This window comes from Ambystoma mexicanum, chromosome 5q (assembly GCF_040938575.1).
Source record: "Ambystoma mexicanum isolate Mex_15411 chromosome 5q, UKY_AmexF1_1, whole genome shotgun sequence".
NCBI lineage: Eukaryota > Metazoa > Chordata > Amphibia > Caudata > Ambystomatidae > Ambystoma > Ambystoma mexicanum.
In genome coordinates this window covers 1404912241-1404932476 of record NC_090933.1, presented here as the reverse complement: position 1 = coordinate 1404932476, position 20236 = coordinate 1404912241, and the positions used below count along the sequence as shown (strand labels likewise).

The 20236-nt window shown below is 43.1% G+C and overlaps 1 protein-coding gene across 1 annotated transcript in view; it reads right to left on the bottom strand.

Annotated features, from left to right (window-relative positions):
• The window catches only part of LOC138498459 (fibrocystin-L-like), a 1772245-nt gene that overhangs the window by 232345 nt on the left and 1519664 nt on the right, over window positions 1-20236 (bottom strand). The window contains exon 40 of the mRNA XM_069622209.1: window positions 12568-13567. Within this exon, the coding sequence (XP_069478310.1) occupies window positions 12568-13567 (1000 nt within the window). The remainder of the gene's footprint in view (window positions 1-12567; window positions 13568-20236) is intronic.

Genomic DNA, 20236 nt, shown 5'->3' with positions numbered 1-20236 from the left:
CTTTGCGTATTTTGAGGGAGGCAACCGTGTCTAAGGCTTTGGTCATGATTGAGTAGTAGGCGTCCACAAGTAAGTTAGGGTTGGCTGTATTCAAAAACTAATTTAAGGTAGGGATCACTAAAGGCATAATCGCCTCTACAGTAATATTTAGTTTTATTCTGGTAGGACACAGTGGTACTGTGATGTTAGATTTGTTAGGTAGATTGTTGATGGCAAACTCAAATGAGAAAAGGTAGTGGTCAGTCCAAGTTAGCGGTGTGATACTTGTGACTGCGATGTTGCAATTTAGGTCTACTACCCAGTCAAGGGTCCTCCCTTTTTATGAGTAGGCTGGGTAATTTCTTTCCGAGAATCCATGTTCAGAAATGGTGTTGGCTAGGGACAGCACATTGTGGTCATTCGGGTCGTTATAACCTAGATTGAAATCACCAAGTATTAAGATTTGCGAGGTGGTTTTGATATTCTTAGTGAGTATGGTCATCATGTCTTCTTCAAATTAGCCTATAGGCCCAGGGGGGTCTGTAAATTAAGTGTATTGTGATTGCGCTTGTGTGCGTAGTCGGCAGTTTGGCTGTTAGCAATTCGCAGGAAGACAGTGACGGTGCAGAAGCTAGTCTGATGTCTAAGTTAGTTTTAGAAATAATGGCAATACCCCCCTCTGGAGTCAGGTCTGTCCATTCTAATGATAGAGTAATTATCTGGTACTGCAAGTAGTAGCGAGGGGCCAGAAGCCGCATGCAACCATGATTCTGTTACCGCTAGAAAATCTATGTTTTCTGCTAATATGATGTCAGCTATGTCAGTGGCATGAGCTATCATCGACCTGTCATTTATTAGTGAACCTTTAATCATAGGAATGGGGTCATTAGAGGGGGTGGCACTGCGTTTAGACTCTTTTGGTTGCTGATTCAGGCTATTTGGGAATTTATTTACAACTGATTTCCATTTCGAGGAATTAGCTGAAGTGGTAAGCCTGGGTTTGTTATGATTGTCATTGCATATAAGCTTGTTACGAGAAGGCAGTCTGGATCTAAGTCTGTGGTTTCTGACGTTGATATGGCACGGGATGTTAGTAAGAGTTGCCAAGGCGTGAGCTGTGGTGGGCTCGTTCGACGATGATGCTGAAGTAGACTTGATAGCAGGTAATGTTCTGGCAAAGTCACTAGTAGGTAGAGCTGACGTGAGTGCGCTAGATAGGGCACTTTTAGTAGAGATTAATGGGTCAGGACATAGCTTGGTTATGAATGTGGTTGGTCTAATTGACGCGTTGAATATGTTAAGGTTTAAAGATGGTAAAAAAGGAGTGGCTCTAATCTAAGAGGCAAGGTCTTTACTTGAGGACATGATTAGGCAAAAGTAGCCCCTTGTGTGGAGTGGTTGAGGGTGCTGTGGGGCAGCCCCAGGTAGACCTAACACTAGTAGCAGTAGTGGGATTAATGTTTACATGTTGTGTAATGTTGGACCATTGTAGTAGCTATATGAGCTTGCTACTGTAGGTATGGGTGCCATATGGGGAGTGGCGAGGATAGTGTGATTAACATTGTAGAGGCACAGCTGTGGTTAAGGTGGGCAGTGTACGACATGGCTAGCAGAGTGATTAGGCACAATTCGGAACAGACAACAGGTAGTAGTGAGTTACAGGAAGAATGGCATGCAGTCATCATTCAGTAAGCAGTGCTCCTTAGAAGAAACAGTAACGATGAGGAATATAACCGATTATACAAACTACTTGCAAATGCTCTAGTTTAGGTAACCGGTAGACAGAGCTGTACGGGTAGTACCAGTGAAGGCTGAAGCAGACATGCGCTCTGGAAAGAGGAAGGTGGTCAACACATTCTCAGTCATCAACAGACACGATCCTGTGGAGCTCACGCAATACTGAATAGATGGTGATTATTTGTGCACATAGTGGTCAGTTAATTAGCATCTAGCAGTTCGTACAAACAATAATGCAAAGAAGTTAGGTTTTGAGTCATTTGGGAAGACTTATATGGCCACGCGCCTACCATGTGAGTAGCGTATGACTGAAAGGATAGGCAATCGCGAATACACAAATAGGCGACTACTTCTAGATTTCGAGGACAAGTAGTGTAAACAATCGTATATCTGACGGTATTTCAGTGTTTACAATTTGCGAGGTTCAACGTTACACTATGTAGTTCGCGCTTATGAAAGACAGAGTAAGCATCATATTATGAAAAGGTAGGGGCAATTGTAGCAGAGTCTCACCGTGTTGGTGTGCGCCAGATCATAAAGTAGTTCAGATGATACACGGTCAGGAGTAGCGTTGTGGGGCATATACTGTAGATCCGGTAGTAAGAGAATAACTGGAAAAGGGCTAGGCACACTGAACTGTGCTTGACAAGCTCTGACAGGCTCGGACAGGTGCCTTTTTCGTGGTGCCTTCGTTGGGGGGCTGGCTTATGCCTGCGGGTCCTCCCAGTTGGCTGATAGGTGATTAGTTAGCCAATCACGTCCTTGCAGTTCAGGTGAAGGAAGGTTGGTCGTAGATCAATGGAATTCGACGGCCATCTTAGAATGTAGAATACTGCGTGTTACTAGGCTACTAGAATGGGTATTGTTCAGACAATAGCGTCCTTTTTACCAACGAAGCATTCTAACACATTTGGAAGTGCGCCGGCCTAAATGCAGGCAATAATGAAGTCGGATCGGGCCGCAAAACAAGATGTAAAGTTGTTGAGGCACGTTGTTGCCGCAATAGCCCTGATGGTTTACCTTGTTGGGTAGGCAAGGTGGTTGATGTGAGGGGCTGCTCCAGCAGCTAGCCTCGGGTGCAGTGCATCCTTCCTAGACTGATGGAGATGGCACACTGTCGAGGCCGGCGTTTTGGGTGCCGACAAACCCAAGTCAATATGCTGCACACAAGGGCGCTTTTGCTCCCTTCCGGGACTGGTGATTTGGAGGCCTAACGATTGTTAAGGTGAACATTTTTCAAAATTAGTCCAATATTCTTCCAGTTTTCCCTGTATCTGTGACAATTGGATTGTGTGGGGCTTAACCTGCAGTTTGATAAAATCAAAACTTTTAACAATGAAATTAGAACAAAATTCAGCGCTAGCAGCGATGGAGCGCTATGCTCCTTCATTGCTTCTGGAAGGGTTGGGGGATACGACTGGTGAGAGGATTCAGACAAAATGGAGGAGTTAAGGGTCAAACCAATGATTCTGGACTCTGGATAGAGAACAAAGTAGGTAAAACAGAAAGAGAGCCCAGGGATTGCGTAAGTTTGTGGTTTTGGGTGGGAATAAAATGCTGCTTGTCATGTACCTGATTCAAATTCACTTCACTCTTATCCTTCCACTCAGCGTTTTTTCAAACTTTAAAGGAGATTGTAGAACATGACTTCTGCTAATAGCTGAGGGTTTATCCGCCAGACTAGCAATCCGGTTTTAAAGGAATCAGTAATCTTTTTCTTAATGTTTGTCAATGTAAGAGTAAAGTTGTGCTTTGGAGACGTGATAGACACATCCAGAGCATTGGGCTGATAATGAACGGAGGTAGAGGGGGTCTTACAGTTCGGATGAAGAAGAGGGAGCATGATGAAGAAGAGGGAGCACAAACAAGGGTACAGTAATTGAGAGAAATCATCTCTTTGTCAAGCTGTTTGCTTCTTAGGAAGTTCATTTTACAAAATGTATGGGAGTAATTAAGCACCAATCTATTTATTTATTGTATTTGTTAATACGCCCAAACCCTAGGGTATCACGGCGTAGGTTACAGAGAGAAGTACTTGCTGGTTACATGGAAGCAGGAAATATGCACAATTTACATCATAATACATATAAACAAAGTCATACTTGGTCACATTTGGTTACATTATGTACACATAAAGAACATATATGCTGAAGAGGTCACATTTGACCATAATTTGTTTCACTATGTGGAGTTGTAACATTGGGTAGTGGCTTGATGGGAGATTAAAATGTGTTAAATAACCAGGTTTTTATGAGTTTCTTAAATTGTGTATGGGAGAGCTGACTGCTGATAGAGGTGGGGAGAGTATTCCATAATCTTGGGGCTGCAATAGTGAAGCAGGCGTCTCTGGTTCTTGAACACTTGAATCGCGGGACATATAGTAGTGTGTAGTTTTTGGATCTAAGGAGCCTAAAGGGTGTTTTTGGCGTGAGACATGCACTCAAGTAAGAAGGTTTGTTTTGGGTGAAGCATTTGTGAGTGGTGATAAGTGCTTTATAGAGGATCCTGGCTTGGATGGGGAGCCAGTGACAGTCTCTCCTGGCTTGAGAGATGTGGTAGCTTTTTTTTATTCCTGGGGCTGCTCTGAGTGCTTTGTTTTGTAAAAGTTGTAGTTTAGTGAGATTTTTCTTGGATGCGCCTAGTAGGAGTATGTTACAATAATCAAGTTTGGACATGATGAGTGCTCTCGCAAGTGTGATGCAGTTGGTTGTGGACAGGAATTGACAAGGAGGAAGAGGGGAATTGGGCTCTGTCGTAACTCAGACAGCCATAGTAGATGTGCCGCTGAAACAGAATGAACTCTGGCTCCGCTCCTCCACTCACCCAACTCAACTGCATGCAACCGCACTTGGCAGCACTTTGCGCAAGCTATCGTTGATAAGCCAGCGTCAGCTGCAGGCGCTCTGCCCCTCCTCAGAATGCGGGGGAGGAGAAGCAAATACACCACCGTACTCCTCCACTTTCCGTCTAGCTTCGTTAGACTGTTACATGCAACTGCACTTGGCAGCACTGCATAGAGACTTAACCTGTTCCCACAGCTTCGAAGTTAGAAGAGAGTCCACCTCCCCTCTCCGTCTCCTTGGCCCTTTTGGCTTGACCAATGCTTATTCCCAGGCAAGGATCGCCTTGCCCACTTTCCCTCTCCTTTCTCATCCTCTGTTCCTACTACTATGCTACACTCTCTCTGCCTCTGGTGCTATTCCCCACCTTTCTCTCTCCATCTCTCTCCTTCTCTCTCCATCTCTCTCCTGCAACCTTCTCGGTTTCCCTTTCCTTCTCCTTCCTCCTCTTCTGTCCTTTTATAACCACCAATCCCTCACTGCCAATTCTTCCCTTTTCTTGACCTTTTCTCTGTCTTACTCTCTCTCTTCTCTCTCCCTGTTGCTCCTTCTGCATCCTGCTCTTCATGTTCTCATTACACTAGCTCTCCTCTGATTCATTCCACACGCTAATTTGTCTCCAAACTGTCACACCACTTATTTGCCTCTGTTCCTATTTGAAAAGTTGGTACTTCTCATAATTGCTGTGCTAAGAGGGTCATTTGGCACACCGGAGCTTCACCGTGATGGGGCGCACAGTATGGCAGCGGGCCCCAATTCCCTACTCCTCCTTATCTGAATCCACAAGTGTGCGTTTAAGTCGATTTGCTGGCCTAGAAAATGGGGGCACACTATTTGGGAGTTATACGGCTCGATCATGACAGACGCCTGACTCGCCCGTGGTGTTTCGTTGGTCTTCTGCTCTCAGGGAGGATAGCTCAGCGGCAACGTGCTCTCCTTGGAAGCAAGATGAAACGAAGCAACACAGGTTCGATCCCCGGGTCCGCGCTTAGAAACCTCTGGGTATTTAAGCACATTATAAATATGCAACCAGGACAAAAAAAGCAAAAAAACATTTCCTGTAACAGTGCCTTGATGCCCGCAGGCTGTTTGAGCGCTTTAAAAATGCAAATAAATATATTTTTTTAAAAAATTAGTGTGAGCTCTTCTTCTGGGGGCTTCATTGGCTCCAGAGAATCACTCCATGCACTGCATTATGCTTCTCCCAGTCTCGCACAGTGTCTGACCCATGGTCCATGTTCTTGGACCCTAACAAGAATTTGTTCCAGGGCCCTGTTGGGTTTCAGCATTGCGTCTTTTATCCCACACATTAGCCTATGAATGGTAACTGGGCCGTGATATAACCCCTACATACTGCCTCATGGGTCAACTTGCACAGCAGGCTGTTGTCCCCTGCCACAAGGGTCTCCTGCACCCGACTCCATAGGCTACCTTTAGTGATTTATGATACGATATGGCATTTATAACGCGCACAAGTGTTTCAAGGCACGAATTACAGTTGACTGTTCTTTGTGAGTAGTAACCTTCATGCATTGATATACTCACTAAAAATAGTTCTGTGGCAACCTCAGTGAATTGCTACCCATCAGACTTGACTTTCTGTATACATTCTTCTACACGGTGATGCTGACAGGTGTTTTTGTGTAGAAACCTTTGTGCAACATTTCCAATGTGGCAACTACCACTTCTCTAACCCTCCCCGGCGCAGCATACCTAGTAGATTGGATCATGAACCTTTCACTGTCCTCTGTGTCAACCTTTTGATAGTGTGCCAACAAAATTCCCTTGCTGCCCTAATGAGAAATGTGGTGTATGGTATGGTGTTGGATGTCAGTGACTGTCTAATCCTTCTCAGGGTTCAAATGTAGGTTAGTCTCCTCTGGCAATTCTTGTGTCAAATATCTGATTGGTGGCATAGTCTATTATATATGTTTTGTCATCCTATCTCATCAGGGAGTCTGTTATAGAGTTATTATAGCAGCACATATAGAATGTTGGTTATAGAATCACCATGCGTATTGGAAATGTGTATGGTAATTCTAGAACAGAGATTGCGAGTGGGAGTTTGCCGGTAGCGTACGCTCCGGGAGCTCCTACCTAATAAATTGCTTAAAACTACATAAATGCCTGCTGAGTTTTATTACAAATGGCGACAAGGAAATAGCGGAGTCCCCGCAGCCCACACCGAGGGTCTGGAATCCGACTGAAGCGTGAATGTCTGACTTGTAGCGATTCGAGAGCTGCCCGTGCCTCTGGAAACAATTTGCAAGCTAGTGACTTTACCCTCTTACCCTTACGGCATCGTGAGGAATGTGCCAGGTGAGCTGGGTACTAGTAGACTTTATATTAAAAAAAAAGAAAAATGTGCAAGTCCACAGCAAGGCGTGAGCTTCCACCGTCTTTTGAAGCAGCATTGGCGAACGGTCCTCAGAAACATTAGAGCAAAGGACCTTTGAACGTAGTGGTACTTGGTGGCCATTTTAATAACCTTCCATGATGTTGTGGTGTTGCTGAGCAACCGAGGCAGGACGCATATGAATATGCGTGTTAAACATGAAACAGTAAACCCTTTTCAGTTAATGATCGGCAGCGCACCCTGTGGAAAAGCATTTAAGTGGAGGAGTGTGCCATCATTTCAACTTCGTTATGTGAATGTCGTCGCATGTAACTCCAATACGTATCATTTGAAGTACAAGTCAAACTGACTTTTATGAAAATGAATTCTCTCAAAGCACAATATACCCAACATTGAATTTTCAAAGCATGTTGTTTTAAGTAGGCAATAAAAAAAAGGGGAAAAAATATATAAATCAAGTCACCCTGCAAAGAACATCACAGTGAATCATTTCAATCCATGATCTTGAGGATCAGTGTACAAAATAGAGGAATATATCCAACACCCTACACTATGCAGCATGTTACAGCCCCAATGCAATTTCTTCCATGCCCTGGAAATCCTACATGTCCATGGGAACAATGGATCAATGGTTTTCAGGTATATTTGAGAGCTGTTGTTGGAAGCAAGTACAATGATGACCTTAAAGAGGCAACACTACTGAATTGCATAGGAGCAGAGGCGTTGAGGATTTTCAGATCTCTTCCTGAATTGGATAGTGCAGAGGGTGGCTATGGAGACAACAACCGCAAGTTTGAAAGTGCACTAGGAAAACTAGCAAAACACTTTGGAAATAAGACTTATATTGTGCTAGAAAGATATAAAAAAATTTCTAGGAGGCAACTTAAAGGTAAATCGGTTGATGCATATATAGCATCTCTAAGGGGACTTATGGCGACGTGCAACTTCACCGGAGTGGGTGATGAATACTTGCGGGATCAACTTGTGTTGAACGTAGCTGATTCACATATTCAACAGAGACTGTAGCAAACTAACAACCCATCTTTGGAACAAGCCATAGAAATTGCGAGGAGCATGAAACTTGGGGATCGCTGCATGAAAGAGAGGTTTGATAGGACTGAGGACAGAGAAGTCAAAATGATCCAAGATAAGTCAAAGGAAGAATTGGAAGAATCTTTAGTGGCGATGGTGAGGAAAACGACTGCTACCAATTCAAGAGCCAATGCAAGGAGAGGTAGAGATACGGGACATATGAACCTATACCAAAACCGTTGTCAAAAGTGTGGCTGGTACATACACAATGATACTGACAAGGAGTGTCCTGCAGCGGCCGTTGAGTGCTACAAGTGTGGTCATTTGGGACATTTTGCTAAGGTATACAGAAACATTCGTGGCAGGATGGGAAGGTTCAGTAGGTACCAGCCCGGCAGAATGTCGAGAGGCAATGTAAAGGTTATTGAAGAGAATGAAGTTCAAGACAACATGTTAACTGTTGCTCAAAGTAATGCACAAGTACAAATACTCACTGTTTCTTCAACACAACAAGGTAAAGGACCATGGGTGAACATGGAAATAAATGGCATATCTTTGCCAATTATGGTGGACACTGGATCCCCGTACACCATGGTAGATATAAAAACTTTTGTTGAAGTATTAGCTGGCAAAATGCAAGATATACAGTGCACGGATGTGAGAGCAACGGGATATAATTGGATGCATTTGGATAAAATTGAGTTTCAAGGACAGAGAAACGTACTGCAGACTCTATATAGCAAAGAATGGATTATCTGTAGTGGGCTGGGAGGAACAGGCTGTGTTAAAGGTCAGAATTCATCCGGGAGAAGAAACTCCCATTCTGAGCGTATTTAAGGACAGCAATGATATAAAGGCTACATTGGCTAAACAATTTTCTGGAGTGTTCAGAGAAGAGATTGGGTTTTTAGAGGGATTTCAACACAGAATAGTTCTCAAGAAGGGGGCAGTGCCTATAGCCCACAAAGTTTGGGGTATTCCATTTGGAGCAAAAGAAGATTTGAAGAATGAACTGACACGTTTGTGTGAACAGGACATAATAGAGCCCATAGAAAGCTCGTAATGGCTCGCCCCAATAGTTTTGGTGAAAAAACCTGATGGCACTTTAAGGATGTGCGTGGACTTGCAAGACATTAATAAAAATATTTGGATAGATAGGCATCCCCTCCCTAACATCAGTGAATTGTTGACTACGATAAAACCAGCCAAGTTCTTTAGTACCGTAGACCTATATTCGGCTTATCATCAGATTGCTCTAGAAGAAACATCAAGAAGTCTTACTTCATTTGTCACACCTTTAGGAGCATTTAAGTTCTAGAGAATGCCTTTTGGTCTGGCTTCCGCGGCTGCTGTATTCCAAAGGCTAATGTCACATCTGTTTGGAGGGCTGGAAAGAGTACAATGTTTTCAAGATGACATTCTTATATCAGCCAACACAGAAGAGGAGCATGATGCTAAACTGATGGGGGGTTTTACAGGTTATTCAGAAGAGTGGCATTACCTTAAAACTGGAGAAATGCAAAATCAAGTGTGACAGGGTGTCATACCTTGGTCATTCTATTGATGCCAAAGGGATTAGCCCTAAAGAGGAATTGATAAACACCATTCTGAACATTACTGAACCAGAAAATAGGGATCAACTGAGGAGCTTCTTAGGGATGACAGAATACTACTCTAAGTTTGTGGATGAATATTCTGATAAAACCAAGAACATGAGAACCCTTATGAAAAAGTCAACAAAATATGGTGGTCAGAGGAATGCAAAGAAGAATTTAAAGAAATAAAAATTGTCATGAACAAAGCACCAACTCTAGGAATGTTTGATTGTAAAGCAAAAACTATAATGTCAGTGGATGCTAGCAAGATTGGTTTAGGAGGGGTGCTGGAACAACTGCAAGAGAGAGGTATGGTAACTATTGCTTTTGCATAAAGGGTTCTGAGAGGGGCAGAGTTAAACTACTCTACCATAGAAAGAGAAGCCCTAGGTGTGAAGTGGATTTTAGAACACTTTAGAAATTTGATTTGGGGTTTACCCATTCTTCTCAGAACCGACCACAAACCTCTAGTGCATAATTTACAGTCTAAGGCACCTCACTTGATATCAACGAGGATAAGAAGATGGATTCTGGACATAATGCAGTATAATGTTCATGTATGTTTTATGCCTGGTGCACAAAACCAAGTAGCTGATTGCTTTTCCAGATTACCAGCCAGTCATGATAATGTGATAGAATCCTTGGAAGATGATATTATCACCACTGTGAATCCCGGTTTTGAGAAGGAAGAGTGGAAGAATATGACTGACACTGATCCAGAACAGGCGCAGATTAGGAGGGCCATAGCCAGTGATTAGGTGGAGTTGAACAAAATATTGCAGATTACGCTCAGATTAAAGAGGAACTGTCAATGGATTCCAATTACATCTATAGGGTGATCGCATAATTCCTCCTGTACAAGGGAGGGGTAAACTTCTTGCTTTGGCTCATGAAGGACACCTGGGAAGAAGTGGGTATTGGTGGCCGAGCATGTGGAGAGAAGCAGAAGAAATGGTCAATAATTGTACCGAGTGTGCCATGATTGACAATTCTAAGGCAGTAAGGAAGACGCCACTACAACCGGTGGAGGTTCCTAAAAATGTGTGGACCAAAGTAGCAATCGATGTCATGGGTCCATATGAAAATCTTGGTTCTGTGAAGATATATATCATAGTATTGATCGATTATACCTCCAAGTGGGTAGAGTGGGGAGTAGCAGAGGGGAGCATAACTACTGAGAAGATTGTGAACTTTTTAATTGAGGTTTTCAACAGGGAGTGTGATCCCAAGGAATTAGTGTCTGATAACGGATCCCAATTCACATCATTGGAATTTCAAGGCTTTCTGAAGGACAGAGCTATTGATCTCATAACAACCTCATTATATCAACCTATTGCCAACGGTCTTGTAGAAAGAATGAATACATTTGTAAAGGGTGTGATCCAGTTGGCCATTGCAAATTCTCTTCCTTGGAGAGAAACACTCAAAGAAGCTTTATGTGCATACAGGTCAACTCCTCATTCTGCCACTAATATTGAACCATTCACCATGATGCGTGGTAGAGTAGCATCGAATCGACTCAGACCCGCCTGGATGTTCACGAACAAAAGCGAGACAAGGGTAGATATGGACTTAATATTAAGAAAGGTGAAAGAGAAACAAGAGAAATACAAGAAGTATTATGATCGCAAGAATGGAGTGAAGGAAAAGTTTATTAAAGAGGGAGAGTGGGTTTGCATCAAGGAACCCAAGAAAATAATGAAGGGTGAATCCGGATTCAGGTCGCCACAGAGAGTGAAGAGTAGCCAAGGGAAGTCACTGATGATGGAGAACAGCAAAAGGTGGTCGTGTGATGATGTTGTAAGAATACAAAATGATTGCCATAGACCAAGTACAAGTGAAGATCTTAGTTCAACGACATCCAGCCAGGGGAACAAGGACATGTCTATAAAACCTAACTCCATAAAGGACAAAGATCATGCAGTATTTGTATAACTGTGACCATGATGATATATGTGAAAACATTCATGGCAGACTATCCAAGAGGAATAGGAGAATTATCCAGAACTTCAACAATGATTACTTCTACTACTAGTTTTGGGCTGCACAAAAATTAGACCATATATCCTTTTTCTAATATGTTTTACGTAACTTGGTGCCATTTATTTTATTGTTTTTTTTTTTTGCTTCTCAGTTCTTCATTTAATTTCTGCCATTTTATCTTCAGTTGCGTTTTTGTTTGTTTCTGTTCATCTGTCTGTTATATAAAGGAGGGAGATGTTATAGAGTTATTATAGCAGCACATATAGAATGTTGGTTATAGAATCACCATGCGCATTGGAAATGCGTATGGTGATTCTAGAACAGTGATTGCGAGTGGGAGTTTGCCGATAGCGTACACTCCGGGGGCTCGTACCTAATAAATTGCTTAAAACTACATAAATGCCTGCTGGTTTTACTACAGAGTCATCACTCTCATACCAATAACACTGTGGTGGCATCAGTGTTCATTTCCTGTTCCCTTCTAGTGGTTGGTGAGTTTAGTCCAGGAAAAACACATCTTTTCTAGCAACCCGGTCTTCTGTGCGTCTCATTGTTTAGGAAAGATTGAATGGATGTCTGTGTTAGCCCATGGTTCTCCCTCCTTAAGCGTGCTAGGACAGTGCTGAGGAATGAGTGGCGTATTTGTCTTTGTGGTATTGTGTGTTAAAAATATTAAGGCACAGATGAGTTATATTCCGTCTTCCTTGTTTTGACTGTGAAATGCTATGTGCAGTTGATATGGCTGCTTTGTTTGTGAGGTCACCAGTGTTGTAGTTACATTCTGAACTATTGAGGAGTGTATCTATCAGTGGATATCCCCCTTTTGAAATATTACTCAGTGTGTTATGGATGTCTCGTATCACTTATGTGTTCTGTCCTGGAATAAAGCTAATGTATTTCTGAACCTTTGACTACAGCGAGGTTATTACTTATGAACGACACATTAAATGCTACTATTGCTGTTTGCTAATGGAAAGAGACAACTATATTGTTCAACAATTATCTTCTGTTTTCTAAAATATGTACATTGATCAAATGTGCTTACCTGTGAGTGTCCCATCTAGATCGACGAGAACAGCGGCATGCACACATGGGAATGAAGCTTTATTTGATGTGTTGAAGAATTCCATTCTTCTAAACCTATAATCCCATCCATTACAGGCGTCCAATCTAATGGCGACACAGCCTGGGCGATCAAAGTTTACAAAGGTTGCAGATATTGTTAGACCTTCATCGGCAGGCAGACCAATCCCACTGCCAGTGCAGTATTGAGAGTTCAACCCCAGCACATCCAGGTGACCAACAATTGTTGCATTCTTTATTACAGCACCTTGTGTCTCACCCCATCCTCCAATTCCACTTCTCAACACATTTCTGGTGTGTATGCCGAAGACCTCATTGTTTACCATTACAAACTGGTGAAATTGCAGAGCTCCGCCATTCAACCATTCAGCACCACGTTCACAGTTCCATGTTGTTAGAGCTTGAAATATAGCAGGTTGTGGATTTCCATAGCAGCTGCGGCCTTGCACTGGATAATAATTTTCTGATATTAATAACCCCATCCAGCCCTGTGAATGAACAGTGTTATTATTGAACTCTCCAAGAGGCGTTCTTTCTGGGCAGATGTTTGAGTCATAGGATGGCATATCTTGCTGTTTATACATCTTGTACCAGAAACCGACATGGGTTCCCCCAGCAGCTGCATTGTGCCTGACTGTGTTGTTGGGATTGGTGATCCAGTAGGCTGCAGGAGTGATGTCATCATTCAGAAGGCTAGTACTCTGTTTAACAAACACTGCTAGATTGTACTGAAGAATATTTCCATGCTCAACTCCATCTTCCAAGAAAAGTGCTCCACCCATGATGTCATACACAACATTATTCTCCACAAGAAGATGATGGGTGCTCTTGATAACAATGGCTCTGTTGTATGACTCATGAATTGCACAACCTCTCACATAGGACGTAAACTGCAAGTCCCCTGTCATATCCCAGTTTATTGGATGTCGTCCCAGTCGAAATGCTTGTCCAGCATGTGAAATCTACAAAGGAGAGGATTTGGTTTGTATATAACGTGATGGCAATTATATGCAGACATTTTAAATGAGAAATACGAAACTGGGCCTGAAGAAGCAATGCCACATTTGATCACAATGCACAACATCACATTCAAATTCAAATTGTAGAAACATTAGGACAAAAGCCACCGGGCAGATTCTCAAAAATGTGCACTAATGAAAGAGATGCAGAGAATGTGCTACTTTCATTTTTGCTACATTCAGAAATGCTCAGGACACCTTATTCTCAAAGGTAGCCTGAGCATTTCCGAAGGGCATGGAGAGTGACACAAAGATGCTCTGTCCCGTCCCCTTGCATACGTTAGTGGCGGGAGTGCACTGCCGATACTAATGTATGAAAGGATTGCTGGGAGCACATTTCATGGAGATGGGCCATTAAGAGGGCAAGGAACTAACAAAGGTGAACAGAAGACCTGCTGTGCTTCCAACTTGCAAATCTCTTGACCATTCGCAACATCGTTTCTCCTTCTATAGAGATTCAATAAATATTGCTGGAAATCACAGGTACATGGTCATTACCCAAGATTGCTACTGCCCATAATGGCACATACATATCTAAGAGAATTATGGCTTGTGAACTTTGTGAATATCCACAGCAGTCTGACTACAGAGATAGCTTTAGTTCAGTGGCGGGGTGGCAAACATCTGATGTCTAGGCAGCGACATCGTCTCGAGTCAAATTCCAAACAACAGCTACAATGACAACGGTCACACGATCTGACTGAAACCGGGCAGTGTACACTATATGAGCACACTCATAATCACAACAAATGAACCCTAAGGATGGAACCATGGCTAAACACCTGGAAACCATGTTGCAACAACAAACCCATGTCAGCACCATGAACTGGCAACAATATGGTCTGACAATGGCCCTGTCTGACCATGCCGTGCCATGACCAATATTATGGCCAGAGCATGTTCTCTCTTGACTAACATCCTTGCCTGGAAAACATATTCTGGGTAAAATATGGTGTGAATGTATCATGGCCTGGAAAGGTTATAGCCTAACAGCTATATGACCTAACAACATCATTGCCTGCAGGCACATACATGTTACAGACTGTCAACATCATGGCCTTCTAATGTCATTCTCAACATAATGGATTCCTACACACTGAGCCTCCCTCAACTTCAATGTTAAGCCCTCTTGACATTGAAAGATTGCAGACATGATAGCAGTGACACCACTAATATTTCGAGTGACCACTGGGGGTGTCAGAACAGATTCGGAACAAGTCATGGAGGCCTCTGATGAGGCTCCTAGGATGACTGAAGCCAGCTTCCCTTGTCTTCCTTCAATCTTCTTATAGCTGTATTTTTGAAAATAGAACTTTCTTTACTGGACTAGGATTCAAGGAGTCTTAGAATGAGAATGCATACAGCATAGGTCAAGTGGCACAGCGAGTAGAGCGCTCGCTTTGACATCCGTGCGCAGGTTCGAATCTCGGCAGGGCCAAACTCAGCCTTTCATCCATCCGAGGTCGATAAATGAGCGCCACACACCGTGGGTAATAAAAAGCAGCGCTCAGATACCTGAGGGTTTGTAGCGCTATATAAATGCCAAATTATTATTATTATTATTATATTGTAAAATCGATTTTCTCCGCACCTAAGAAAGCACACTTGTATGCATTTATGGGATTTATAATGCAAAAACCTAGCTGAGAAGCAACGGAGTGCTGCTGATAAGGGAAGCACTCAGCGTGCAATCGTAGCAGAGGAGCTGGGCTGGATAGCCTTAGAAGTGGAGGAGGAAGGAGGGTTGGGTAGAATGGTCCGTGCTTGATGCAATGTTCTTTGACATGTAGGTTCTGCATGTATTTCCTGAAGTGCATGATAGAGGGTGCCAGTCCAATCTGCATTGGTAACTTACTCCAGAGACAGGATGCACAACAAAAACATGCCTGCCTCCTGTTTTTTTCTCTTTTGCATTTTTCTACTCCAGTTTTGTAATATCATGGCTTCCGGTGGTCTGCTGTCCTCCGCAGATGTTGAGTTTCTCTTCCAGGTAACAACAATAATAGTTCTTTTATAACGCGCTTAATACCAACAAAGTGGTTTCTAAGCATGGGATCAGGATTTAAATTGGTGTTGCACTGTGTTGTGTTGCTTTCAAGACCAACACATTGCCCTTGAGCTATCCTTACTCACCAGGTAGAGTGGTGTTTTGGTTCTGACTGCATTGTGGGTGAGTCAGACTGTCTTAAACATGATGCTTACACTGGGTAAAACTGAATGTCTGAATCCGTCCAGCGTCATGTTAGTCAGCCAATTCTGGACCTGCGAATGCTTGGCAAGTTTTTCTAAAAGAATTCATTTTGTCTTTGTCAAGTTGAGCATCGAGTAGGTGCATGACATCCAGGCTTGGATGAGGGATAAACAGTGCTTGAGTCAATGGATGTCGTTGATGCCTTTGATCTTAAGGTAAAGCTGTGTGTGATCTGCATATTGGTGAATCTTGAAACCGGAGTTTTCAAGAAGTACCCACAGAGGTTCCAAGTTTAAGTTTAAGATAACAGGATGCAGCCCTGTGCAACTTATCAGTTTACTGGTTAGTGCAAATCAAACCACAGCAGTATGCTTGCATTGAAGCCCATGAATGTGGCAATGTTGTATGGTCAACAGTACTAGTAGAGAAATTGAGCAGAATGTGTTGTCATGGCCCCCCTTTTTGTCTAGGAAGTGCATAGCATCATCAGTAACATGGATGATGACGGTTTCTTTACCTCCCTGTGGTCAGAACCTGGATTGGGACCCCTCTAGGCGATTGTGTTGATTGATATGTTCATGCTACTGGATGGTGGCAGCCTTTTCAATGACTTGCAGAGGAAGGGTAGCTGCATGATCAGGCGATAGTTGGCAGATGGATCTGGGTCAAGTATGTTTTGTTTCAGCAGAGGGAGGATCTGTCCTAATATTTTTTTTTATTATTATTACTTGAATTTAATCACAAGATAATGATTTTTACAAGGTTAAGACGAACCGAGAAGAGACACCCGACTAGTCCTTTGAAAATGTGTACTTCTGCAATTGATTAGTCTACTGGCTAAAAGTCTATGACGTCTATGACGTCTGGACAAATGTTAACATGATTTATTGGGCTGGTTCGGCTCCCTGCGTAACATTTGAGACTTGAATTGTCATTTTTAGTGCCAGATCTATAAGTTTCAGCGCAGCTGTGGTCCATCTTCTAGTTTCTCCAGATATCAATCTATTCCAGATAGACTCCAGGTCTACCGTTCCATGGTCAGTAAGTAATGGTAGCAAGTAGGCGTTCCAATTCTGGGTTGTCTCTTGACACATCAGCACTAGGTGTTTAAGTGTTTCTGGGCAGTCTTGTTTTTTGCAAAAACGGCAACTAGTTTCTGCCGATGTTGCTCTGATTGATATGATTTCCCGCGTTGGGAGCAAGTTGAGTCTGGCTTTCATAAATAGGATCCATAGCACTTTATTTGGAAATTTGGTGCAATAGTTTAGCGGCTCTTTGACTTTATTGAAAGTCGAAGGGAGGTGCATCAGCAGTTTGTGTGCACTTGCTTTCTCGATGGTAGTAATCCAGACTTTCAGTTCCATCTTTTTTTTTCACTCTTTGTGTATTATGTGTCAGATCATCCTCCGAGCATGTCACATCATTTAGTATTTCTTTTTGACGGGCGACCCATGCGTGTAGGCCCTTGCATTTTTCGCTTATCAGTTCTTCTGCGATGATGTTATAGATGGGTAGTAAGTCTGCTACTAGAATTTTTCGATACAGTAGCATCGCAATTTGTTCAACTAGGCCTGCCAGGGAGACTAGCCCCAGTTCCCGTCTGATTGCTGCCATTTGTGTAGATTTTGGTAGTCCCAAAACAGCCTTCCAAATGTACCCCTCGAGTTTGATCCAGATGGTTTGAGGCATGTTAACAGATGCTTCCTTCCCATAGATTAAGGACGGCACAACTTTTGTTCTGGAAAATTGGATGGCCGGCAGAAGTGAAAATTTACCATATTTGTTATTGACTAGCTTGGTCTGGGATGTCAGCCGCTTTGTTTTCTCCCACAGTGAGTCTTGCATTGAAGTTTCTCTGGCTGAGCTATTGAATGTCACTCCCAAGTATTTGAAGTTTCTAACAACTTCCACTTTGGTCTTGTCCAGATACCAGTTTTGTTTTTTTTGTGTTCTTTTGCCTGGTTTCGCTAGTACAAGGATTTTCGTTTTTGTTTTGTTAATTTCCAGATTGTTCTCTTCGATGTATCTGGCCAGATTATCCAATTTTCTTTGCAGCCCAATTTGAGTTTGATCGATCAATATCACGTCGTCAGCATACATCAGTCATGAGATGGGTGTTGACCCTATTTTGGGAGGGAGCGCCCTTGCTTTTATTTCCCATTGTTGGTAATCGCCTAAGAAGGAGATAAAAAGCACTGGCGCCAAAGGGCAGCCCTGTTTGACTCCCATGTATACAGGAATTTCCTCAGAGAGGGTGCCTTGCTTGTTAAGTTTCACCCTGATTTGCGTGTCCACGTGGAAGGCGATGATTGGTTCCAAGATCCTTTTTGGGCAATCCCAGTTTTCTAGTTTAGCCCACAGTTTTGCTCGATCGATTTTATCAAACGCTTTTGATAGATCCACAAAAGCAAGGTATACTTTCGGTGCACCTTCTTTTACTTTGAGCTTTAAGATGTTTAATATCAAGATGTTGACGGCCGTGCTGCCCTGTTTGTGGAAGCCCATTTGGAAATGGTTGTTGCATGGTGCGTTCTTGTGCCACCTTCTGAAAAGTTCAAGTAGGCTGGAGGTGTAAATTTTCCCTATGATGTCTAAGAGAGCTATAGGCCTATAGCTCTCCGGGTTTTCTGTGCTTCCTTTCTTGAAGATCGGTACTATGATGCCCCTTGACCATGTTTCTGGGATCGATTTCGTGCTGGTGCAGTAGTTAAAGATTTTACTGATCACCGCTGCCCATTCTTTTGGAGCTTGTTTCAGATCTATATTGCTCAAGCCATCAGGGCCCGGGGCTCTTGAGTTTTTGAGTTTGATCATCAATTTTTCAATCTCGTCGCTGTTCGTCACGTATGCCCATGGAGTGGTAGAGTCCCATGATTTGGTTGGTTTACTTGTGTTGGGAAGGTCAAAAAGGATCTTAAAGAGAGCTATCCACTGGGCTTCCGAGACAGAGTTAGAGATCTGGTTTTCTGATTGAGTTGTCATCGTTTTGATCAAGGACCAAAATTCACCGGATTATTTGGTGTTCAGTCTTCGCACCATTTCTTCCGAATTGTGTTGTAGAGTGCTGCTCTCTGATGTTTTATCCATTCGGAGTATTTTTTTGCTTCCTCTTCCCAATGACACCAGGCTGCGGGAGTGTTCGTTTTCATCGCAGTTCACTTCAATTTGCGTATGGCTTTCCGTTTTTCTACCAACTTGTCGTATACATGTTTCGGTTGCTCTAATTGCTTTTTCTGTGCAGTTGCTGTGACTCTTTGGGCCAGCAGGAAGGGGAGATAGTTAGGTCTTGAGTAACCATCCAATTGGGATGCAAGAAAGCCTTCAATGTTATATTTGGCATTTATCTTTTTGACGTCTGTTGTAGTGAGGCGAAGCCTTGATTGCTGATTGTTTATTGCAACATCGTATTTGTATGACCGTTTGGGTATACGGTTTCCTTGCCAGGCACAAAGGAGAAGGTTGTGGTCACTGTGCACAGTTCTCTGTACATCGAAGGCTTTTATAATCGGGAGCAAACCATGACTCACATAGATATAGTCCAGTGTGGCTTTGGCGTTTGACCGTTCCCACGTCGGGATTGTATTTTGCTCTGGGAATATGGATGCTATGTTGTGCAGGTTTCTTGGACTTGTTAGACTTGTCCAGGCCTTCCCTCTTTCTGCTGTTTGGCCTTGTGGGAACGGGTTCAAGGGATCATCTGTGGTTTTGCCACAATTTGCGTTCAAGTCCCCGCAGATTATAAGATCGATCTTTTCATCTGTCTCGTAGATCTTGTCGATTGTTGCCTCCATGTCTGAACAGAATGCTTTAGTTGTTATACTTTGGGGGTTCCAGTAGGTATTTATGACCACCAACTGGGTTTGGTGAGCTGCTTCTTTGCTTGTTGTTTTTCGGGTCCAGTTTAGCAGAATAGCCAGTATCCCATAGGATTTTTCCAGGGTTGTGATCATGGTGAATCCCAAGCCTTTTTTAACTGCAGTCAGGAGCATCGCCGACGGGCACCCCAAGAGACCTTTCGTTGCCGGTGATATTTCTACTGTGAAGTCATCAAGGGATGGTTTATCTACCAACAAGGTTTCCTGTAAGCACAGGATGTCGAAATGGCCCAGGTCGATGTCCCCTGTCGTCGTTAAGTGTGTGTGTCCTCTGGTGTTCCAGGAGCCCAGAGTGCAGGTGTCTGAGGGACATTCTGGAAGATCTTTAAGCCCGGGAACGGAGGACACTGGTCGTTGCTACTTCTTGTTGGTAGGCATCAAAGTTGATTTCAACCAGTTCCATGGGCCCTTTGTAGTGGCTACTTCTCTGGCTCCCCTAGACTTTAAGTCCCGTGTTTTTTCGTCATTCTGTCTTTGCCTCCTTGGTGAGTAAATTTGTCGGTAATTGCTTTGGTTGTCTTCTGCTTTGTGGTGTCTCCCACACTC